The sequence below is a fragment of the Cydia amplana genome, chromosome 10 (assembly GCF_948474715.1).
Source record: "Cydia amplana chromosome 10, ilCydAmpl1.1, whole genome shotgun sequence".
NCBI classification, from domain to species: Eukaryota; Metazoa; Arthropoda; class Insecta; order Lepidoptera; family Tortricidae; genus Cydia; species Cydia amplana.
This window is the reverse complement of record NC_086078.1, coordinates 14,492,946-14,519,672: the sequence shown is the minus strand read 5'-3', so window position 1 is coordinate 14,519,672 and position 26,727 is coordinate 14,492,946. Positions and strand designations below refer to the sequence as shown.

Sequence of the window (26,727 nt, the reverse complement as noted above, 5' to 3'; positions counted from 1 at the left end):
CCATATTACCTACAACATCTGGGAGACCGAGCTTTGCTCGGAAAACGTATAAGAACTCAAAAATGCGGGTTTTCCCCGAGATAAAACCTAGCTACATCGATTTTTCGCCCCCCAAAACCCCCATATAGCAAATTTCATCGAAATCGTAAGAGTCCGCGATCGCCTATATATATATATAAACGAATATACAAGAATTGCTCGTTTAAAAATATTAGATTAGATAGATACTCGTATCACATGAAGTCCTTTGTGATGTGGTTGGACGCCAGACCGTCAACATCTCCTAAATTTCCTGATGATGCCTTGTAGAGACGAAACACGTGTCGAGATTTGTACTTTTGGTGGTGCTTTATGATATATTTATTTTCGCGGTGGGACGGTGGGAACATTAATTAAATGCAAAATTAAGTAGGTATAAAGGGTTAGCACTAATTGACACTAGTAGGTTATTATTTTTAAGGATCAGCAAAGCAATATTAATTAGAATGTTGGAGAACGGATACCAATCCAATTTTAATTAACGCAACTCATAACTGCGTAATACACACAATTTTAAAAAAGAGACCAGATTTCCTTACACATTTGGTAACAAAAAAGGAATGTTTCTTAGAAACTTTCTGGGACATTTTGGGAAATGTGGTGGAAGTTGTTCAGCTTCGTGTACTTTACCAGCATACCAATTTTTATACAAATCTAAGATGTGATCGAAATGTACAAACTTTTTGAGAATTGCTCACAAAATTCTGCGTATTAAGTATAGTACCTATCAACATTTTTTTTTAGATACCAAAAAAGATAGTAAATATATATGCTGTATCGTTTTTACTGTAGTTTTAAGACTCATATAGGTACGAGTATGGGGATGTACCTACTTTACGGTAAAAACAATAGAGCATATACTCGTACAGGTATATTACCTTGTAAACCTAATAAATACATACCCAAACGCTGTCTATTGACGGATCCATCGGCGTGCCCGGTCATCCAAACCAGACGAAATTCGCTTTGAACTCTCAACGACCCTCAAGACTTGTACTGAGAAATGAGATAAAAGAGGGTGCTTCTAGCCTTCGTGTTCAGACACTCATTACGATTATTCCAAACACGATACCGACTATATTTAAGTAAGAATTTGAGTTTGATGAATCAATAAGAATTTAAAAGATACGAAATTAATCTCCAGATCTGGGACTATTTTTAAAAGATAAAAGTATGGCTTAGTGAAAATAAAATTGCTGACTCACTCACTCGGGGAATCACAGTAAATCCATTCCATATATGTAGTTACATGGATATTTTTCTGTAATTACCAATGTTTCTAACATATTCACAATCAACAAATTAAATCAAGAGGTTTATCTTTATATTCAATTTGTATAACAACGAAAAAAATTATGCAGTGGGTGTATTTCAATCGGATACAGAACACCAAAATGGCAGTAACACACAGTTTTCTCATCTTGTCGTTGCTCGCTCTGGCAAATTCTCAATTGCAAGCCGTCAACAGGAGATAATCAATTTACACAATAAATTCCAAGCTTGATAAATCATAACATTAATTACTTCGTTATCTTTATGTAATGATTTTTTTTTACATTATATCTGATAACGTTTAATCAAAAAACTAAATCAAGATGTTTATCTCTGCCTTTCGTAGGCATGATAACGTATAAAATTAAGCAGTCGGTGTACGTAAATCGCATACAGTACACCAAAATGGCAGTAACATACAGTTTGCTCGTTTTGTCTCTGCTGGCTCTAACAAATGCTCAACTGCAAGCTATCAACGGGAGAGTCAAAATAACAGTTGGCACGACTTCAGGATGCGGAGACACTGTCAATTTTATCACCACCCAGCTAGCAGATGCCTATGAAGAATACAAGGCGTTCTTGGACATTGAATTCGTTCCATGGGGAAGAACTATCCAGAACGCAGACGGTACTCAGACCTGCCAGTTTGGAGTCAACGACTGCTTCGCCAACCGTCTCCACCGCTGCGTACTCGATCAGCTGAGGACTAACCAGCAAGCTCAGATGGACTACATGCTTTGTGAATTCTCGCCCCCACATCCCTCATTTCTGCACAGGAGCTACGCGTGCGCTGCTGTAGTCGGTTTGAATCTGGTTACAATTGACGTTTGCGTGGCTACACCTTTAGGAGATCACCTTGATGCCGCCGCTCAAGCGGCAGCAGCCGAGCCCATGGCCACCATCAACTTCGTGCCCTCCATCGTGTTCAACGACCAGATCGACGTGGACCTGCACACCGCGGCTCGAAGCCGACTGAAGAGCATGATCTGCTTCGCACTCGCCGACGCCCCCGAGACCGGTGTCACCAACTGCCAGATTTAATCAATTCACACATGAAACTCCAAACTTTAGATAAGAACAACGAAGTAATTGAAGCCTAGCCTTCAAATTCCCTGGAATAAAAGTTTTATCTCGTTTGGCCTCGGCGCTAAAGATTTGGAATTTTCGAGAGATCCCAACTTTCGGCTTGTAATCGACGAACTTGTGCAATTGGACAACTGACGGAGAAATCCGGCTAATAGCTAACTCGCACCAAATGTGGATCCCTTTATTGTTATTAAATTTTCTTATCTCTAAAACAATCGTTTTATTTTTTTGTCTGCGTCTGAAATACTCTTTAAATATGGCTATAAATAAAAAAAATATTTGCTGCGTGCGTCAAACACATTTCAGAAAAAGATCTCTTTTGTGGACAACATTATAATGCATAAAAGTTAAAGCTCTATCCTTGCGATGTCTACAGAAAAGATGCCACTGGTTATCACGTGCTCTGCGACACTGGTTCTAAAAACGAGTACCTAGTTACGAGTTACACTAATTGTTGCAGCGAGTGTGTTAAAGTTCAACAGACAATAACATGTGTATGAGACGCGTATTCGCTTCGTGCATGCTGTGGCGCCACTCTCTAGGACCTATTGCTTATTTGAGCAAATAGTATGACGGATGTCGTCCCGCGAAAATTTTTGTTTCGAATAATCAAAAGATTTAAGAGGTAAATAACAATAATTACATACATATTGTACCGCCCTAGATATAAAAAAGCCGCAATTTATAAATAATGATAACGATAACACTAATGAAGTGATATGTACGTATAATAAATCAGTGTTAATACCAAGAGATAAGTTTATACCAATTAATATGACTTATCTTATCGTTCGAGAAGCCAAATTAGCTTTGATTTACTTATATTATTGACGCTTAATCCTTATGATATTGCAATTTTCACCGCCGTTTGGTTATACCGAAGCGTAGAGTTATACAAAAATATTTATAGATACTTACATTCATCACTCGCTTTTCAACGTGAAGGTTTATTCAACGCGAAGAAAAATATTAATGACCTTGACTGTACGTACAAATTGTACACTACTTTTAGTCCCAAGATACATTTGTAAGTTTTACTTACGTAAGTAGGGACACAGCTATACTACAGAATAAGAGATGAATATCGTTATCTCATTCTAACAAATAGCTTTGTCCCTACTTACGTAAGTAAAACGTACAAGTGTATCTCGGGGCTTACATACGTGTTTATGGTCACTTGAGTTAACATTACAGTCAAACACAGTAGTACAGTTCCAAACAATATTCATACCAATAAATTGTGTCTAGATTCACAATAACCAGTATACTAGCGAAATGGTGCTCATGTCGGCGATATGCAACTAATGCAGTGTATTCCTGCGTAAGCACAGGTATTCGTTGCTGCATTATTATGCAAATCGATGCAGATTGCGGCCCGGTAGCTATGGAACCAGTTACAACATGTTACGGGTATTAACGTCACTCGTGAACTAAGCTGTTGTTGAAAAGGATCTTGTTTAGCTGTTTTCGCCTGACGGATAGGATAGTAGTTCTTATTGGTCCAGTTTGATACCGGTCGATCTCAAAAGCGACATTTCTTCAACCAAAAACGTTATTTTTGACACTGACAGATCGGTATCGTCTCGCTTTGACAGATTATAAGCATTTTTCAAATCGGGCCCCGTATATCACAGGTCATGACATTAAGAAAATAGCCGGTATCAACTGGAAATATACTGCATTAAATAGGGAAACTTGGAAGTCCTTGGAGGAGGCCTTCACCCGATGAGGGGTTCTGGTCCGTCACGAAAAAAAGAGACTAACTATATCAGTGTAAATACCTAAATAAAATGTAAGCTTTTTCGACATACCTAAACATAATTTTGACATAGAAACAATGCAATGTAATATTAAAAATAACTAGCTAAGATTATAAAATTGATGTACCTTCTTACATTTTTTTTCCAATGACTAGATATAAAGGCTTTTTTATTTATTTATTTATTTATATCACAGGTCTAGATGTACATCTAGTACGAGATGGTTTGTCAAATACGTATCAGAAGTGCGACTAAAATCGGAATAATGTAATTGGGAGTATTGAATTCTGAAATAATACGTGATTGCGTAAATTATTTGCTTTTGTAACAGTATATTCCAAGATATAATCACGCAATGACGCAATGGCCATTCGAATTGGCCTCTTAGTTGTTGCTTATTTATTGGATCGAACGCGACACATTATAATTACATATACCTATCAATAAACCTTTTTAAAACATCTGAATGTGGCTTATTAATATGGTCATACGGTCAAAAACCGGTAAGGTAGGTATTGTGGGAAAAAAGGAAGGAAAAAAATGAGCTCGTACATTATGGTTACCTACTAAACTTGAGAAATTGTATTTGGCTACAAAATCAAATTTCGCAGGAAAGTGTGTACCTATTTTTGGTAATATATTCTATTGGTAAACAGTTACTCGCTCAGTAGGTCCTGAAATTAAATATACAACGCGTTCAGCCCATTTAAATTTTTCCTTTCTTTTTTAGGGTTCCGTACCCAAAGGGTAAAAAACGGGACTCTATTACTAAGACTTCGCTGTCCGTCCATCCGTGTGTCACCAGGCTGTATCTCATGAACCGCGACAGCTAGACAGTTGAAATTTTCACAAATGATGTATCTCTGTTGCCGCTATAACAACAAATACTAAAAATAAAATAAAATAAATATTTAAGGGGGGCTCCCATACAACAAAACACGAGGTTTTTGCTCTACTTTTTGTTGATGGTGCGAGTGCGAGTCGGACACGCGCACGGAGGGTTCCCGTGCGCGTGTCCGACTCGCACTTGGCCGGTTTTTTTCACATACCTTATCTACACGCTTTTTGACCGTATGACCTTCAAGCGCTTTCTCATTTCTACACTGCCTACATCATCTAAACATACTGCCGTATTCGAACTTCAAGATATTCACAAGAAACGACACGTACTAGATACATTCTAGATACGTTATAGTTTAGATTTCAACTAGTTCTCTTTTGCAGCGCAATTCGGGCAACCAATGTCACTTTTACGATAGATCGTGTTAGATATCTATTAGATGTGAATTAGATCTCTAAGTAATATCTTGTGGAAATCGTTCAAGAGTATCTCCAGAATCGCGGAAATGTCCAATTTGACAGGTTAGATCTTAAACATATCGTATCGTATCTTGGCGATGTCTAAAAGATATCTAATAGATATCTATTACAAAATCCGAATCGGGCCCATATTATTCAATATCGAAGGCGTTTAAGCATGTTTAAGCTTTGTGGTACGTAGGCGTCATAAAATGAACAATAATCACATAATTTCTAAGGCCTTTCTTGATAGGAAGGTAACTCTATAAACAAAAAGATTAAATCTTGATCGCTGATCAGGCGTTATCATACCTATTAGGTAGATATTATACTTTTGCATAACGATAATGAAATAAACACGAATGTCGGATATCGATATCTCAATTATAATATCTACAAAAAAGATGCTTTGCAACTAAAACAATTTACCGCCTTTGCTCTCCCCCTTTTAAAATAATTTAAGGTAATCTCTTAGATTACATCTTTTAAAAAAACAACATACTTTAAGCCTCCATATTTTCTTTGAGGGGGAAATATGTTATTCCTGCAGCCATGCTGGAATAATAAACAGCAAAGTTATTAACTCCTACAAGAAAAAAAAACACTAAATAACAATTCTGTGGGGAATACAACATTAAGTCTTTGCTTTAATTTATCGTTAAACTTAAACATAAACAAAAGAATGTAGAAGAAATTAAATCTTCATTAAATCTATTTAAGTAGCTTGAGATTTCATTTTCTATTCGAAGTTGACTTGAAAATAATCGAAGAATAATAAATAGGTACCGAAATTGCTTAAGTTCGTCTAAATGTTAAAAGGGGTTTTTCTACATTAAATAAACTAGCTATAGTGAAAGCCTATTATTAGTCCTAAAACAAGGATTAAGTAAATTTACTTTTTAATTGAATTTTACAAGTCTAAAGAAATTACGAGGAGTTAAAACAGGCAATATTGGATTTCATTAACGAAAATTTATTTCTCGGTGTCACTAAAATAATAATTCAAGATTTTCACCGTAATTTCTGCTTAATTGTGATATAACGGCTATAAAATGCCTCCAATAGGAGTCTACGCTAATCTTCGTTGCATTGAAGCAGCAGGTATTCAATTACGGTAAATATATTTAAAAATGTAAGACAACCCCTAAGAGGGGTTTGGTGGACGCAGTTAATGAAATTGGCCTCCCCCGGGAAAGAACCTGGGGCCTGAAGTTTACGTGACACGTCTTGGGTTGCGACACTTTCACGCGACGTGTTTTACTTTTACTTCACTTTTAGCTGTAATGCCTGCGGCTCAATTGCGGGAAAAATGATATAACTTGATTGTCTTGGAATCTTGATGGAATTAACAAAGAGTACCTACCTACTTTATATCGTCTCATAACAATTCAATTAACATTTTCTTGTTCTATGTCCTAGCGTCAGGGCTCAGATACGTTAGTAGACAGCGACACTTTATGTTTTATTCTAAATTAGAAGCCGGGTTTTGGTTGTCAAAATTTTGCTTTGGATTTATTGAGCATATATTATATGCTCAAACAATAACAGTTTTAAATGATTCACAGTTAGTTTCACTAAACTTATCTCACGAGACGGTCTACACAACTTTGACACCCACTCGCTATCTTCAGTTACCCGTGAATTTATTTATTTATTTATTTTCTTTATTGGGGAAAAAAACAGATACAGGCCAATAATATTTACAGGTAGAATTACAAAAATGGTAGATATAGCCTACATCCTAAGACAATTCCCACTAGGAGGTGTGACAATAGTTTTAGGATAGCATTGTGATCGGAACTAAATAAACAGACTTATACTATACAAACTTACACTAAGATTTAACAATGCGACTTTTGACACTTCCAAAGTGAACCTGAACAAGACGCATGTAACTGCGTCGGAATATCGGGAGCTCGAAAACAATACAAAATTTAATCACGGTTCATGTCTCGGTCGATGTAAGCATAAATATACTGTTTTATTACGTAATGAGGTACATGTCCCGTTCAAAGTTTAAAAGTACCGTAATTGTACTCCATCCTTCCGCTCAATGAATTTACCCACCGTTTTAATTTACGAAGAGCGCTACAAAAGGCAACTTTGCCTGTAGCAATTAAAATGGCTATTGACGTTTAAAACAAAGGACCTCAAACTTTGCCGAGCGACGTAATCTAATCCAGTGACGTCGGGTTGCGACTGACGCGCCCTCAAAATTTCACCGAATTTAATTAGTACAAACTGCTGCAGTCAACTCGCAACCCGGCAACGACCAGAGACCCTAAAGCTAAATCCTCTCAACAAACGACTGCTAAAACTTAACGACTTCATACATCCCCATCTGAAGTTACAATGGGGCTCGTAAAATTAATACCTTACCTCCGAATCGCCGGGCTGGCTCTCAAGATGGTAATTTCCCTTAAAATATTTAAGTCTTCTGTGCACCCTCCGCCCGCAACAGGATTCAATTTCACGCCCTAGAAAGGGGTCCGTTTTGGTCGATCCCCTGTACCTCAAACGTCAGGAGACAGTGCAAGGCAACCATCTTAACCAGAGCTACATCTGCTTTCTTTCTATCTGTTTTATTAATCAGGGAATCCTAAGCGCATGGAGGGTCGAGCTACGCTGGTGCCAATAGAAGGTGGAACCATTTGCAGGATTATTCAGTTGCATACAGAATTGAAATGGCGGGAACTCAATTGAATCAATCTTGCATCAAATTGGTAAAGGTTTTGCGGGAAGTATAGCATTTAAGCTCATTTAAAATTACGTTTCGCGGTAACAAAGATACAGTTTTGTCCAATAAGAATTATTAAGATAATTCTAACACAAAAATCACTACATAGTATAAAACAAAGTCACTTCCCGCTATTTGTCCGTCCCAAATGTCTATGTATGCTCAGATCTTTAAAACTACGGAACGGATTTTGATACGGTTTTTTTAAGAGTGATTCAAGAGGAAGGTTTATGTATAATTTGTTAACCCGTTTGTAAAGCTGTGGCGGGTCGCTAGTTCACTATAAAATATAAAATTGTTTCAATATTCAACTATTAATTTAATGTTTCAGGTTTTTTATTTTTATTTTACTTTTTTATTTCATTTTCTTGTTCAATTTGTGCATACGAGTATGCTCAATTAAGTATTAAAGGTCTGTTAAATCACAAGAAACTGTACTGTAACGCTATAATTTCGAACAAAATCAAATTTGAATTAATAGGTATCAAGAAATCAGCTCACGTAATAACCGATTCGACCTCCTAAATCATATCAAACATTATCAAACCGCATGATTAATTTGGTTACGTGCCTGGATTCAATTCGATTAGTTTACACAGTAATTTTATAATGAATTGTTATAATTGCATGCATGCATGAGTTGCATGGCATGACCGTAATTGTGGAATGTCAACGCTTGAACACGACATGATTGTATGTTTTACCGGAAAATATGTATGCAACATTATAATTATATTATAACACTATCGACGCTTACCATGTGCCTATAGTTTCTCATTTAAAAATCTATTCTAATTCTATCTCATTTAAAAATTAGACAGAGAGAATCTTACTATCTTTGTCTTACACTAGTACTAGCACCCAAAAGAAAAGGATGAGTACCTATAGTTTTTTTTGTTCTTACTTACTGACAATTTGGTTTAACCAACTATACATACATGTCGATAGTTTTATGCCGTTACTCATAAATGCCTGACAACGATATATCAAAATTAGTATATTTCGTTTAAAGAAACAAAACCTTTTATAAATTTCAGGCTGCCCCACCTGCTTGTGACCTGATAACTTTGAGTATATAGCCTAAGGAGATGTGATAACGTAAACTCTTCGAACAAATTTTTTCACCACTTTTAGCGGGGGGCAAGGTAAACACGTACAGCACACCACCAAAAGATAAGTAACTCAACAGACACAGATTTTGCTGTTGCGACAAACGCACACTACAATAAAATTCAACACATCAAAAATTACACGCACACAGACAGAGTTTTCACATAACTATGCAGCATAATACATAATAGTGATGGGTCACATCTGAAGAATGAGTCAAATCAGTTTGATGAATGAACTGAATTGTCTTATACTATTTATTATAAAATTGTAAAAGTGAAAATTATGTACATTGAAGATATTAGGTAGCCAATAAAATGATTGTTTGTATGTATGGTTGTCTGTATTTATGTGTCTTTGTGTCTTAGCCCGCACGCACAGCTAAACTGTGGAATGAACTGTCGCCAGCGGGTTTTCCGGGTTTATAGAAAACTAGCTTTTGCCCGCGGCTTCGCACGCGCAGGAGAGTTTTTTTTTAATTTTGGACCCCCATTTCATCCCTTTAGGGGATGAATTTTGAAAAATCCTTTCTTAGTGGACCCCTAGACCTTATAAGGAACCTACTTGCCAAATTTGGACTTTCTAGTCCCAGCGGTTTGGGCTGGGCGTTGATTTAAGTCAGTCAGTCAGGTCTTTCGCGCCTTTTTTTTAGTGACATTATTTGCTTGATCAGCTATATTAAACAAACTGCAGTGATTGAATGAATGAATGATTCATTCAATCATTCAAATGTTGAGTCGCTTTTTTGACTTTGTCGCATCCCTTAAGACCGATTCGTCCCCGTACCACTGTATTCATGTTTACATTTTTCTGTCGTTTATGTATCGCAACGGTTTTTTCTTTAAATGGAGATTGTACTTCAATATACATTCAATAGTTAGTATAAATACTTATTTATGATAGGAAACGCAATCTTGTTGCGAATTTGAGCTATCATCATCATCAGATCACCTTTTACACGATAATACTGAACAAGTCACCATTTTTAGGGTTCCGTAGCCAAATGGCAAAAAACGGAACCCTTATAGATTCGTCATGTCTGTCTGTCTGTCCGTCTGTCCGTCTGTCCGTCCGTATGTCACAGCCACTTTTCTCCGAAACTATAAGAACTATACTGTTGAAACTTGGTAAGTAGATGTATTCTGTGAACCGCATTAAGATTTTCACACAAAAATAGAAAAAAAACAATAAATTTTTGGGGTTCCCCATACTTCGAACTGAAACTCAAAAATTTTTTTTTCATCAAACCCATACGTGTGGGGTATATGGATAGGTCTTCAAAAATGATATTGAGGTTTCTAATATCATTTTTTTCTAAACTGAATAGTTTGCGCGAGAGACACTTCCAAAGTGGTAAAATGTGTGTCCCCCCCCCTGTAACTTCTAAAATAAGAGAATGATAAAACTAAAAAAAATATATGATGTACATTACCATGTAAACTTCCACCGAAAATTGGTTTGAACGAGATCTAGTAAGTAGTTTTTTTTTTATACGTCATAAATCGCCTAAATACGGAACCCTTCATGGGCGAGTCCGACTCGCACTTGGCCGCTTTTTAAGAGAAACGTCTCGCGACACGGAACGATGCAAAATGGCGGTGAAGCGACTTCAAGTAGTTTTATATAACGTGTTTGAACAGTTGACCAATGTACTTTGCCGGAGGGGGTCGCCCGTGTATCACATCTCCTTAGGCTATATACTCAAAGCCTGATAATCACTTTTATGGATATATACATCTTTAATTTATACGCCCAATGTCCTTAACAACTATATATAAATTGATTCCCTAATGCTAGCGCGGATTTTACATCAGAATTTGACATTTTATTACAAAGCATACGCAACTGCAGACGCATTATTATTCTGAGAATTTCCAAAACACTCTAAACCAACCAACATTAAGTAGGTACCAACTTAATCACATAAATAAACACAGTACAATAAACACTTTATCGTCTAGTACTATGCAAAGGCTTGCTCACAAATAAGGAGCTACAATAGCCAGGGTTGCCCCCGACAGGGTTTGTATGAATAAAAACAGCGACCCGCATAGTGTCTGCGTGTTCTCATTACCAGGGCTGGCACTCACGGGATGTTTAAATACTCGATTGCGAATTTAAAATTCCAATTTACTGCAGGTCAAACGTATCTTCAATTAGTCTTTTCAAACTATAAAGGCTTTTTATAAGAGGTTTTATAATTGTCAAGTGAACAGTACTCGTAAATCGATATTTGGTGTGTCTGTCATATTAGAATTGTTTAGGTATCTACTTCTAAGTTTTTAGTAAGTAATTCATGGGTAAGTAGAGAAAAACAATTTTGAAACTGTGCCTGGTGCCTACTGAATCCCATTTGATTTATTTAGTTTTAAAGAAGTTCAGAACTTACATGTGGAAACATTTTGTTACTATATTGTTTGGGTCCGCTCATCTTCAATATGTCTAATCTACATTCAGGGGCAGCCCTGGCTGTCCGATGAAACAAATGCTATTACCATACAAAGAGGGCAGCGTCCTGCACCGATTGTTTGTACAGCCCTAATACAATCATTTAAAATTCAACATCCATTTGTCTCTTGTGTGCATGTAATTTTGTTGAAAAATCTAATGGCTATGCGGAGGATACGTGTGTGATAAAGTTTGTATGTAATTCGGCAGCTATTTTATTTTGTGAATCGAAACTCACTAAAACTAAAACACTGTTATATTATACTAGCGACCCCCCTTCGCATGGGTTAACAAAATTATTAAAATTAGATTACATAAACCTTCCTCTTGAATCACTCTATCTATTCAAAAATTACGCAACGGATTTTGATGCTGTTTGTTTCTAATAGATAGAGTGATTCAAGAGGAAGGTTTATGTATAATTTTTTAACCCGTGCGAAACCGCGGCGGGTCGAATTATTATACTCAGCACGTTGTAGCGTGAGGTCTTAAACTCTGAATAGCAATTAGAGCATGCTTCTAATCTTTGCTCCGACACCTCTGACCTCAGGCCTTATCTCTAAAGACTTCGTATCGACTCGCACGAACTGACTTGGCTTTGTATGATCTTGAAACTATACGGCACATATAATGTTCCTATCACACCGTCAATATTGATTATCATTACTGTCAACTTACTCAATCATTCGAAGCTAAGTTAACTTTTAGGGTTCCGTACCCAAAGGGTAAAAAACGGGACCCTATTACTAAGACTTCACTGTCCGTCCGTCCGTCTGTCACCAGGCAGTATCTCATGAACCGCGATAGCTAGACAGTTGATATTTTCACAAATGATGTATCTCTGTTGCCGCTACAACAACATATACTAAAAATAAAATAAAATAAATATTTAAGGGGGGCTCCCATACAACAAACACGGTTTTTTTGCTCTATTTTTTGTTGATGGTGCGGAACCCTCCGTGCGCGAGTCCGACTCGCACTTGGCCGGTTTTTTTAACCTTGTTTAGGTCCGATTTAATTTCTTTGTTTGCTAATTTTATTATAAACAAAATATTACAACACAACACGGGCAACAAGTTGAACAATGAAAAGAAAAAACCAACAATGAAAAGAAGCAATGTCTATTTCAAATGATGAATATAGATAAAAACATGCGTAATATTAGGTACTTATATTTATAATTATTACACCAACCTACATCAATCAAAATGTATATTCTGTAAGTGGCATTCCTACAAACACGAGCCTCGTCAGTAAAACTGACGACAATAATACTGATTGTGTATATTACCATTAACGTCTCCGAAACAAACTTGGGGCCAAGTGACTCGAGTTTAGGGATTAGACTAGACTTAATGTTGAACATTATTCTTAACTTGCATTAGTTGGTGAGGCTAAGTTCAACCTCGATTGGTGTTTGGGGTTTGATACAGATAATTTGGTTACGATACAGCCTAACTTTCTTTAGTTATATTAAACGAATCCCATCTCGCCTAGTCTTCTTTGCTAGCAATATTATGCTAATAGTAAGAAAGCGCACAACTCTTATGTATTGTTAGGATGGGCATTTTAATTTTAATTTGTACTCTGTCTAACCGTCACATTCCTGATAAAATGTATGGGGTTTGACATTGACTGTCATCGTCCGTTTTGTGAAGATTGCTAACCGGCCGTTAATGGTACACAGTTAAACTGTTTATACGACAACGGTTTCACTCACTTGAATTTTAAGTCGCTATTGGCGACATGTTTCGGGCCCTTCGGGGGGGCGGCGCGATCAGTGCACGAGTTGCAGAAGTGAGTGAAACAGTTGCCGTACCTATAAACAGTTTAAATAAAATATGTCTCACGAAAGTTTGATATCGGATACACAGTTAAGTGAAAATGCCAGTAAGTCAGTATAATTAAGCAGTTCTTGAAGAGTTAACTGCCTAAACGGATAGGTACAATACATTGAAGGCTAGACATTTCCGAGCCTATCCCGCTGTAAAGTACCTGAAACTAGATCTAACATTAATTGTATTCCGAGGGGCTCGGTAGCAAATTGGGCGCCGTACAGAATACCGTTTCATCCTTCAGATTACTCGTAAACCCTCGCTCAGTAATCCCAACAATTGATCTATTCCTACTGATTGAGGTAATAATTAACTTCGTAGTATATCTGTCGTAGTCAGATTGTATAATCTGCCGTATTACATTACGGCTAGCCGTTTTACAAAACAGGGGCGTTTTGAAATGCGGCGGTTCGACGATTAGCCGGATTGTCATTGCGATACGTTCTTCAATAAGGCGGCCTACGTTTAGCCGCATCGTATCTACTATTTAGATTTTAGAGTGACCAGTTCTTTCGGTCGTCTATGTAACCGGAGTTTGACAATGTTTGCAATTTAATTTATTTTTAACGGTGGGACCATTCCCACCGCACTACATGTGTTTCTTTTCCAAAACATTTCCTTCACAACTTAAATAGACGGAGCCCCGCAAGCGGGGCTCATATTTCTGGGCGGTTTGCCCTTACCTACCTACGCTTTTTTCCCCAAAGTGTAATGTTTTCACGGACGTCTCACTAAATCAATAGGTAGGTAGGTTAGGTTCGTTAGGTAGCTTCAGATGCCCGAAGGGCAAACCGCTCAGAAATAGAAGCCCCGCGAAGCGGGGCTCCGTCTAGTTGAGTTGCGAAGGAAATATTTTTTGAAAAGAAACAGTCCGACGAACTCCAGATTTGATGGACACCCCAGCGTTTTTCATAGTTTGTTGTTGTTATGTCAGGCAGCGCCACGAGTGTTAAAAATGGGAACTAAAAACTGTCAAAGCGGCGGCTAATGACTCGCTGTATTACATTACGGCTAGCCGTGTTGAAGATCGTATGGCGCCGAATACATTCCGGCGGATTTTCATTCAGCCGCATTCAATCCGGCTAATCGTCGAACCGCCGCATTTCAAAACGCCCCTGTTTTGTAAAACGGCTAGCCGTAATGTAATACGGCGGATTATACAATCCGACTGCGACATATCCATTAATTAATTATCAATTGTGTCAGCATAAAATAATTATCAAAATCAGCTCAAATAGTTGAATTTAGATTATAAATCAATTAACATTGGCCAACAGAACAGACAGACAATTCACAACGACTATCGATACAATCAGTGCTATTTTCTTCAAAATAGCACTGATTGTATCGATTCTCGTGCCTGAAAACCCTCACAAAGCTCAAGATTCCACTTTTCGAACCACGAACGTAGCGATTTTGGCATCTTTCGCCTGCTCGGGTACAATACACATTAGCACCTAAACAACAACTTTGCTCCCTTGTAAAAGAAATATCTATTATTAGGAATCGAAATATTATGATATTTTAAGTATAATTAAGAGGTATGGTGACATTAGCGACAAATATATAGTAGGTACTCTGGTAACCGAAAATATGTTGCTATAGTACTTAAATAACTTTACAATTAAGCGGCAATTTGATGATATTACTTATTAGAGCTCGCTACATGCACAGTAATAAATTAACCGGAAAGCTCACAACAAATGTTTTAGTACTATCAACAGCCAACCTCCAAATTAATTGATTTTTGTTTACGTTGCTAACAACTCCACATAATTTACTTGTGCATTTATAGTCATTGAACGGCGACTGAACTAAAATCATGAACCATTTTTTGAACCTTAACTACTATAAATAGAGTTCAAAATCAATTGAGTATGTGTTTTAGCTAAATTTTCGCGTACTACACGTATCATTCCTTATTCATTAGATGAACATGTAAAGAGGCGAACCAATTTAAGTGTTCAAACATAGGGTTGGTTTGTAGCGTGACTGTTTCGGGAACGCCTTTCATGTATATAAAAGACAATAGACAACAAATCGGAAATGTTTCACCTGAGTTGCATCGTTTGAGGCGTCTATACAAGGTGGAAAGATAAGTCGGGCCCTGGAGGGAAACTACCTTAAATCCTTAAGCTGGCTCATTTTACTTAAAGGAGACATTCCTTTATTTTTAAAAAGAAACAAAACTGCATTCAAATTATTTTTCTTTTTTTCTTAAATTTGGCTTGACTAAAAAAATCTTGAGTACTAAATATTAGATTTTATGGATATTTTGTACGACAGACGAGTGTAAGACCTAATGTTTCTTGGAGAAATGTTATCATTAACATTAACTGTATCGACTAGTAGAGTAAAATTGCGAGTTTTTATTTTTTGGAATTTTTAGTCGGTTCGAGTCCCGGGCGAGGCAAGCGAGTTTTAGAAAATCTTTGAATGCAGTTTTGTTTCTTTTTAAAAGTAAAGGAATGTCTCCTTTAAGTAAAATGAGCCAGCTTAAGGATTTAAGGTAGTTTCCCTCCAGGGCCCGACTTATCTTTCCACCCTGTATATATATCACCGATAATCGCATTGGATTTGCGTTATATTGTGGCATTTGATCGGTAGATTGAAATCGTTGCGACAATTATCTATAATCGCATTATGCCATTTGTTGTAAAGGGTGTAGAGGCCTTAATTGCTTTAGTTTTTCTTCTGCCAATAATATGTGGCATCCCTAGCTACGCTAGAAGTTGACATTTTTTATGTATCTCTATTTCTTTGGATTCTTCAATTAAATATTCTATCAATACTTAACGGAAAAAAAAACATTCTCCGTAAATAAATACTTTCAAACACAAATGATAATTTTGGTGTAACTACTTAAAATAAACTTTGTTGAAGCAATATTTTGAGGAGATATTTTTCCGTATTTCTGATATTTTGTCGAGGTTTGACCTTACTCAGTTTGCAATAAGTATTGTTACAGCAGCTTCTCGAGACAGTCAAGTAAGTGACTGCACTGTTGACGAGCATTTAATGAGCGTTTTCCTAACGTGCCGACTGTCACATTAACAGCACAAGCGCACTCTAGATGAGCGCGAGACACCAATTCTGTGAAATTGCAACAAACTACTAAACGTTTTGGAATCTCAGACGAGTCAGATGCTCAGATGTTAATTTAACACCTCACATCACACCCGCAATTGCCTATCTTCGTAAGATTAAGTGAGCAGTTAATTTTCCTATTTAGTTAAACATACATTGCTTTAATCTTACTCAACTCTGTGATATCTTGATTAGTTTTAAGCATAATATCAAAATGAGTCCACCTTAGCTAACATTGAGAGAAGCAAGTGTGGAGGTGTCACAGTAAATGGCAATGTCAAATAAATTATTATCTATCTATCTATCAATATCAACGTGGAAGTATCCAGCTATCACTTTACTATTCAAACTACTGAAAAATGTCATGCTCTAGGAGCACACTTTTGACATTGGCAAAATCATCATAGATGGAAGTCATTTTTTAAACTTTAAAATCCATTCATCCGACTCTTAAAAAGTATTTGCTTAAAAGTATTTTAGCCACGCTTCTACTCTACGCTCATTCATAAAATTAAAATAAATCCAAACCATCTTGAAACAACATCCTCAACTTATTCATTTAGGATTAAACTACATCTGCCCCTATGCCGTCGACTCCACGTATCTCGCTGTCTCAGTCGCCATTTGCTCATCCCGTGTTATCTTTATCCTAGTTTAATTTAATATGCGCCGTTACGAAGTAGGTTAAGCGGGTTGTGGAGCAAAGCCTTGGACGCAACTTCATGCGAATGAGCTGAAACTTGCCGTTTTACTTCTTTGTTCCGTGTATTATGTTAAGAAATTTAAGAATCAATGGATTAAGAGGATAGATTCGGTAACCCCCAAGAAGTTGTTATTAGGCTGTCGCTGTCGCCGTCGCTTCATTTACATTAATTATCAAATGCGGCTTCTCACCAAAATTATCAATTCATAAATTTTCTATGAGGTAAACTCCCATCATCAACGTAGCTCGTCATTTGTAGGTATATGTGGTGCAACCTGCAACTCGTCTGAAGGCAAACTACTGTAGGAGGACGTTGTAAATTATAACTGGGAGTTTCTATGGCGAGATGACCTGGACAGCTTCCGTGGAAATCCAGGAGAGAAGCCTTTTCCCAGCAGTGGGACACTCAATTCAATTAGGCTAGGAAAAAATGAGTTTCTTAAAGGTTACTCAGCAATTGGTAAACTACTACTTATATATACAAAAAAAACTATTGTGCGAGTTAACATTACGATTGAAATGCAGAAATAAGTGGAATTATTAAAATTTACTTAGACAAGATATATTACTGAATAGTATAAAAAAAACTATCTAATACATCTAGCTTTTCAGCAGTTCTGACTAAAGTAAATTCATTATACTAACGAATATCTCCTGACTATTTCACGCATCTACAAAATAACCGTATTCGATACTGAAAATATGAAAGTTTTATTTAGTTCTTCAGGGTTTCCTTCTCGGTTCCGATATGCTTTTAAGTTTACATTCCTTTGTCTTAACACTGTTCCGACGGCACTTCAGGTCCGATTGTTTCTCGCTGTTTCATCGGACTTTTATTTTAACTTGCATCTTGGACGAAGTTAAAGAAAATCAGAACAAAGAAAATGTACGCTCATTTTTATACGTGTCAAGCAGCCGTTACGTTAACAACTTGGTTTATAACGGTACGATAGAATAATAAGAGATTTAGATTGCACATTTTTCCGGATCCTAGTACATATATTATACAGGGAGACTACATCCCTTAGCTTAAATATTTATCGTGTTACAAAAATAAAGAATTTTGTATTTGTATTTATTACTTATTACCTATAGAACTTAACAGATGTGGTAAATTTTATCGCGCTTCTTGGATTTAAGGTGTCATTTAATTTTTTTAACATACATACCTATACAGCCACACAGTAAAAGTATTAGGTACCTAAGCACTCAAATTGTCTAAAAACTTAAACGAAATCCAGCAATATCGACACGTATCCAACCATACGCCACACGTAGAACCTCCAGATGACTTCAAACACGGAGTCTCGCTTATCGCCAGTCTGGGGAATATAATATTCATTTTCAATACCATTCCGATGAATGCCCTGACTGAATAGCAATTAGATTGAGCAAACACGTACCGCGCCACTCAGACGGAACAATATGAAGGGTGCAACCGCTACAAACAAAAGCGTGCGGGTGAGCGGATGGGATACGGGTAACATGGAATTTAAACTGTTCAACTCTTTCAGGGTATAGATATGTTCCGTACCTTGTGTGTGCTTTTTTGATAATGTTGTCCCTTTTCAGTTACTTTAGCCGCTTTTGGAAATCAAAATCTATGTGGTTTGTCCCTTGAGAAGAATTAATTTACTACGAGAGGATTTCGCTCTCTACAATGAGCTTATATGCTGCAATGATATTGTCCGTTGCATTACTGCATATATGTCACTCATGTATCAAGAAAATTGACAGTGATGTCAAAGCGCAGCGGTAATACTGCTACAGTAATGCAGCTGCAGTTTCCATCCGAATGTCACTTTTAAACTTTCAATTCATAACTCAATTTATCAAGAAAATGACAGTGTCATCGCCTGCGTCAATGCCGCAGCAGTAATAGCCATCCAAATGCCATTTTTATCGCTGTCGGCAGTATTCGGCAGTCGAATCCAGTGAAACGAATTAGAACAAATGAATGAACACACAATAACGGAGCGAACAGTTTCACAGTCTGCGACTAGAAATGTTTCGAGCACAGATTGGAAATCAATTGTGGTTTTTGGCTAGGGTCTTCGACTAGAATCGTACAAGAGGCAACCATAATTTAAAGTTAGAGGAAACCGAGGTGAGTTAAAACAAAGGTAAGTTGAAACAACGTTTTTAAGACATCTGTGTTTAGCTCGATGTTTAGCCTCGTCCCACCATCCGCAGGTCTCTCAATATGCGTCTTTGCCTCAAGACACTGCAAAATTGATGTTGTTTCAACTAACCTCTATTTTAACTCACCTGGAAGAAGATATTGTATGAAACTAATATTGGAGCCAGTGAATAAATAGCCAGATATATATTTGCAACTGCAGGACTGGTACATGCGTGTTTTCGGCCCATTTTCCTGAACTCTGTCGAACTCCTCCAGTATTCTTTTAGGAAAAACCTTGTTGTTTCACAATTTTTCCTAAAAAAAAGAGTCCACTTGAAAAATATAGGTACAAATTCGCAATATTAAGCCGGAGGTTTATTCCAGTCATTTTTTACAATCATTTAATTTGTCGACCTTTGGGTACAGAACCCTAAAAAAGGGTCCAATTAGAATTAGCTGTCACACAATTCAGGCCAGCACCTACCGCCTGAAGGAACATCGGCCGACTCCTAAGCATGTCAGTCTTACGCTGCCTGTCAGGCGCCTCCTTTAATCAAAATGCTAATTCGAACGCTTCCGCGACCGTCCTGTGGCGTGACAAAACGTTCCCACTGATGTGTATTTTATGCGGGCCCCAGGCACGTTTACACCGAATAGCATGGGTTTAGGTCTGAGTGTATGGGGAGATAAGCTACTTATGAGCGTGTCTAGTCTACCTGGCCTAGATTTATTTATTTATTTATTATCGTTTAAATTGCGCCACTTTCCTGTAAGGAGAAAAAAATAAAGTCGGAATAAGATAACTCTCCATGGTATTTGCAATGACAGAGTGTGGCATCATTAATATCAAATATATGAAAACTCTCACGACCCTCAGCACTGAGGAGAACGAAGCAAGGAGGAGGAATGACACTCCCTCATTTTGTTATATTGAAATCTGTGCAAAGTGAGCATATACGGCGTCTAGTCAAAAATAATGTGTGTCAAAAACACATTTTGATTTATTATTATTAAGGAATTAGAACAGAAAGTGACAATCGTTTAACGAAAATGCCAATCAAAACTTAAATAATATGGAAATGATGACGTGATTTTACGTTGCGACTTTTTTTTGTATTGGCGTTTGTTACCAATGGAATGTCATCTTAGCAAATTATTTGGATATTCTTGTGCTCTTTAAGCGATTGTAATGTGGGTAACAAGAATCGCTTATTATCGCTTAGCATCTGATGACTCAACACGCTTACTGTGAGCTATATCTTAGAGGATGTCAAGCTGTACAAGAACTAGTAAACAGAAACTGACAGGAAAATAACTAAGTCTGCTCTAACGTCGTTGCTTAGTTGCAATTTGCATCGAATTAGAAGTGTTAGGAGCACTTGCATTCAATTTATCTATACTAATGTATTCTACAGTCGAGTAACAGCTTTCATTCATCTTGTCAGTAGTGGGATGTAACGGCTGTAATATCAGACAATACTTATTAACATATTAAGCGTTGGTAGCCGATCTGTTCACTCGTGTGACTCAAAGTTCAGATCACAGGTCGAATTGTACCGACGCCTATATTTGAAGTCAGCATTTAAATAGGAAATTCTAACTGTCTCTTTCGCTTTCCGGCTTAGACCCAAGGGATATAAAGCTTAATTTTTTATTGAAAAGGTTTAAGCCTATTCTATAAACCTATATGATTAAATTATTACTAAATATGTCAAAGTCAATGTTGTACCTACATTTTTGACAGTTTCTGCAGCAATGCTGCACCGAAATCCGGCAGCAGTAACGCTGATGAGTCTAAATCTGAATGATACCTTAAATTTTCATTCTACAAAAATATCATACCAAGCAAATATCTAAGAATGCATTCGTTCAAACCCTCAACCCTTACCTTTTGTCTTATTTTCAAACTTGAATAAAAATTCAATGTGCATAGCACCCGTTCCACGTGGAACATACTTCTAGGAAATATGCTGTGGGATGGAAATGCAACTATGTAACATTTATATGCGGTTCTTCGATTCTCATCGGTCTTATATCAGCATCCGTCTGTATTGTTTCCATTCCCTCACGAAATCCGGATGGAAATTAATATTTACAGTCAAAAGTAATGAAAACTGGTTATTTCGGTCCACTTTCGACCTTTTCTTGTCGCGTCAGAATATAAACTATTTGGCCCAGTAAGTAAAAGTATTCATGGATATATTCAATGTGTTCTCCATTTGCCTCAATCCTACGTGTTTTGCAGTTAGTCATGACTTTGGTAGAAAGTAGGTAATAAGTAATAATCTTCAGAAGAAAATGTCTATGCTCTGTGACTGCCATCTATTATGGAAGGAGAACTCAAAGAGAAAACTAGACATTTGGAATACAGTTCGAATTTCTAATGATATTTTGCTTTCTTTTCTCGCAGATGACCCTCCAAAAACACCACAAGAACCACATGACTGTATTTACATGTCATCCGACACGATAACTTGTAACACGCTAAAATACAATGGATAACGTCTCCAGCGCATCACGATAAATGCAAAGGCCAGCAATGGTTTCTGTTACACTCGTAGACAAAATTTAATTTCGTTTCGAGACTTTTACGATCCCTACGTCTAGACTCAGGGGTCTAGTTTTCTTAATGACATTAGGGTTTAGTGTTTTCTTTCAATTATATCTCCCTTGTTCTTTTATTTAACGCTGTTGTGAGATAATTAAGAAACATTTGCGTCGGTTTGTGAAAGACAATTCTGTCGTTTTTTTAAAGCTAGTTGAAATTGAAAAAGAGTTTTGGAAAGTAAAGTAGGTATCGAGTAAAAAAAAATCGCTAAAGCTGAAAATATTCACTTTGGAAGTTGGTTAAAGTTAGCTCTATATTTTTCTTGATTGGCACTCTTAATATTTTTGCAGAACCAATTTATATCCCAATATTCTTTCAGCACAATTTTCAGCTGGTTCACTTTAATAAGTGACTATATTACCAAAGATAAGTATACATGTTTCGCCTTTATTACCATCGAATAAGGCACAAGATAGTAAAAATATATTTGCCATCCACCGTAAAAGGGTGCATCTGCGACATGCAATATCGATTTGTAAGTCACCTGCAGTAAATAGCGAGGTATATGAAAGTAGACTCCTTTGGGAATGTGGCGGTTATTACGAAAACAATTGGCGAATGTGACAATGCTTTGCTTTTATTTGTCTTGCAATTTCTATACTCTGTTACGACAACTTTTGCATTGGGTACCATGCATATATATATATATAAATTTTACATGGACATCAGTTAGTATACCTTATCAAAGCAAATAGGCTCTCAAACATGAACAAATCAACACTGCATTCCATAGACACCAGTATAAATAATTTGCACCTTTATCATCACTCTTGTACTTATATATACTTGCTGAAACGTTACGGCGATGGTGACAGATGATAAAAGCGCGATCATATATGGCCAATTAGTAGATAATTTTAACCGATCTTTATAGGTATCGCACGGTTTCAGAATAGCCCACCGCTATAGAGGAAGTTTCGACTAAGCTATCACCTGCCCCTTGGACTATTTTCCGTGCAAGCTAGTAGGATTCACGGCTATTTTTATGGCCAGACTTAGAGCCAGGAAATTGTATTTTACACGAAATATGAATGCATAGGGGTCGTTGATCGTGTTTAAGTTGTACTTTGTTGTCGTACATTTTTAGATCTTTGTATATGTAGATATGTTAGACAATTAAAACATCACCAACCTATTTATAGATCCCAGAGTTTGGCCTGTAGTTCCCAAAACAGGAACTTCAAACTATCCTTAGGAACACAACCCTTTGAATTTCATTTGAAATGTATACAGTATGCATGGTGAATGAATTCTAATTCACCAAAGCATGGTGAATTTTAATTCACCGCCACCAATTGAAATTAGGTAGATAAGTACATAAGTTCCGAGTTACTCATTGGGAGTTGGAATCAGTGATGATATTTGTATCTAATAATCATTATGCTACAATGACTCTCTAGAGTTCATGTACCTACTCTATGGTATAAGAATTCAAGTCAAATGCAGTGCACCTTTTTTTTTTTTTGACGCAGGGGAAATACGCCAAGGGTAACCCTAACAACAAAACAAGTGGGTATACGCAATTAAATAGGTGCTAAGCGCACACATTCCACATTGAGAAACTTCTTAAGGTACAGATCAACTAACAACCACTAAGTCCAAATACGTCAACACACGAATCACTTTTTCCAAGCCAACGAAAAGGACAGTAATGTTCAAAAGCATTAACAACATAAAGACTATTACAAATCACCATTTACAAGCAAATTAAACAAGATAAGACTTTAAAGTTAAGATGTTAAGGGTTTTTATAACTGCATTTAGTGATTGCAGCAACTGTAACAGAAGTTCGGACGATGCCGTGTGGACTGCGGAATACCGATGCCCCCACATGCATTATTTATCCTAAGCCCAAATGAATGCACTGGGGAAAAACAACAACGCGGATGATAGGGCCCTGGAAGGGAGTACAGTTTGTTACTTAACCCTCTGACGGATACGATAAGATTTTAGTGTGTCTTTTCTGTACCAAAAATATAAGAACATTGATATACGAATGTCACTTTGTAATATTACGGTATAACAAGTTAACTCAAATACTAACTACCTAGGCTCTAATATCCTCAACTTTCGGAAAAACCCTGTTCACCTGTTTAGAGCTTTAGAGTTTAGAGCGTATCTGAGCTGCATTTTAAGATCCATTTAAGCACTAGCTGGAACAGTATATAAGATAGGTAAATAATATTTGACTAGAATTTTACCTAGCCCCAAAGACAGCAAAGCCTGTATTGTAAACATCTGTGATAACACAAATAAATGTCCTTACCAGGATCAGACCCAGGGCTTCTAACCAACTAACCTTAAACGAACCGTAGTCTCTTCCAGTGTCACAGGTTTCTTGTCCCCACCGGTGGACGTGTAGCCGAGGCTAAACGACGGAAATAAAAATCCTATAAATATTGAGCAACCATATTTTTCTCACTTTGTCGCGGCGAGCCGTGCGCCTGCAGCTCCGCGGATCAAGCTGGTAAGGCTGTGACATGATGGCAACTGGGTTACATGCGATTTGTAGACTTACATTAGGGGGTCAACGCTCTTTAGTGGTATCATTGGCCGTAGGCAACATTAGGTACCTATCACAGAATAAATAATAGTACTAGGTACAGAAGACTCACTCTATAACAAAACGCGTCTGTTACGATCAGCACAGATATGGCCGATAGGTGGCGACAGCGCCACGCGCGGCTTATGGCTAGCCACCCAAATTGGTGTGGAACGGATGTACTTTTAGCTACCTGTAGCAAAGCGACGAAATCGCGGAGTGAGCCACGCCTGGTACCTATGCAATGTGTCCAACATTGGGTGGTATTAAAATCCGACTCTAAAACCATGGTCGTCTTTTTTTGTTGTGACAGTAATATCGTTAAAAAAATAGGTAGGTAGTTTTATTGCCTCTGCGATGTCATCATGACTACTGACAGCCAAACCTAAGTTGTAACACTTGCAATACACATGGCAAGCTGACTCTTTGTACCATTAGCCGCAAAAGTGCATGGCGACTTTATCAATGAATTCGTTCATAATTTTTGGATTCCTGGTAATAAACAGGTATTTTTGGATTCCTGGTTTTGACACGTGAAGGGACAAATGCAGACTCCTCGTCGTTAAGACGATGTAAGTATGCTTACTAAGTAGTATTGTTAATGATTATTGTAGCCTTCTGTACATAAAGTTCAGTTACACAGTTTGCATCGTGCGCTCGTTCCGATCGGCAGTTCTTTTATCCTACCGTGTGACTCACTTGTTTACGCCGTGAGATCGCGCCTCGTTCATACGATAACAAACCTTAATAACATACGTAATTGAGTTGTCTTTGCCTAAAAGTGCCGTAATAATTTAATTGAACATGATTTGTCCCAAGTGCGAGTTGGAGGTTACAGACTCCGTTTTTTGTAATATTTGTGAGGGAAATCTTCATTTTGATTGTGCTGGAATACTCGAAACTACATACCGGAGGATGACAAGCGAGAAAAAAGCAAGCTGGCGCTGCATTCCTTGCCGCGCTGGCGGGAAAAAATCTACACCCGTCGAAGTCACTCCTGCCGGTTCTGGTGACTCCACCGTTCTAAATCGATTGGAGCTAGGGTTTACTTCCGTCTTGGACGAAATTAAGGCCTTTCGAGCCGATTTCAGCTTGCTGCAGGTGGACCTGCAGTCATGCAAGGATAGCATAAACAGGATTGACACGAGATTAGATGCGTTTGAACCTCGATTGTCGGATGTAGAAGACCGGGTAAATCAAGTAGAGGGAAAAACAACTCTTGTTGCTAAGCTGCATACCGACCTCAATGCTGCTAAGTCGGTTATATCCACCCTCCAGCAAGAAAATGAGACTCGGGAGCAATACTCCAGAATGAATAACGTCGAAATCTCCGGCTTGCCCTTCAAAAAAGGTGAAAACCTGATAAGCATACTCGAAACCATTTACACCGTAGTAGGATTAAAATTGGAAGTTGAATACATAGACAATGTTCAACGTGTGCGACGTTTCCAGAGTCTGAATAGTGATGGCGGCAACAACCTCGAGCAATCGTCGTACATTCGCGAACCGGCTGTGATCGTCAAGTTTACCCGGCGAATGTACAAAGACCATTTTCTTTCGGCGGTTCGTGCACGTAAAGGTATAACGACATCCTCTATCGGCCTCCACGGCCCGGCCGTGAACTTATATCTTGGCGACCATCTCACCCCGGCCAGCAAGTTATTACTCAAGCGAGCACGGGAACTCAAGAAAGACAATAAAATTGCATACCTATGGATTCGAGATTGCAAAATCCTCGCTCGGAAAACGGAAACTTCTAAAGTCTTGGTGATTGATGGGAAATTTGACTTTAACAAGATTAAGTGACTGTTCTTAGTGTTATTTTTCGTTGTTAGCGGTAAAAAAACTGTAAAATTAATTATACTTACTTTGCCATACAAATTGTTTAAATTCGCAACCTGCTTCTCTAATGAAACCGTTCTGTTATTTGTCCATAGAAAAAAACATGAATTTCTATCGTACTACTCACAAGTCTCACAACGCCAATCCTACTTTTTACATATCTCTGTTATAGCTATACAAAGTCATGTAATCTTTAATTTGTTTAATGTCAGTATCGGCTAATAATTTCGTAGGTTA

The 26,727-nt window shown here is 37.5% G+C and overlaps 1 protein-coding gene and 1 long non-coding RNA gene across 2 annotated transcripts in view; both read left to right on the top strand.

The window, feature by feature from the left end:
• LOC134651500 (uncharacterized) overlaps positions 1-26,727 on the top strand; it is a 125,915-nt gene that overhangs the window by 56,800 nt on the left and 42,388 nt on the right. The window lies entirely within an intron of this gene.
• On the top strand, positions 1,667-2,454 carry LOC134651587 (GILT-like protein 1). Its single transcript, XM_063506692.1, has one exon. It carries the CDS (start codon positions 1,717-1,719, stop codon positions 2,350-2,352), a length of 636 nt encoding a protein of 211 aa, XP_063362762.1. The 5' UTR covers positions 1,667-1,716; the 3' UTR covers positions 2,353-2,454.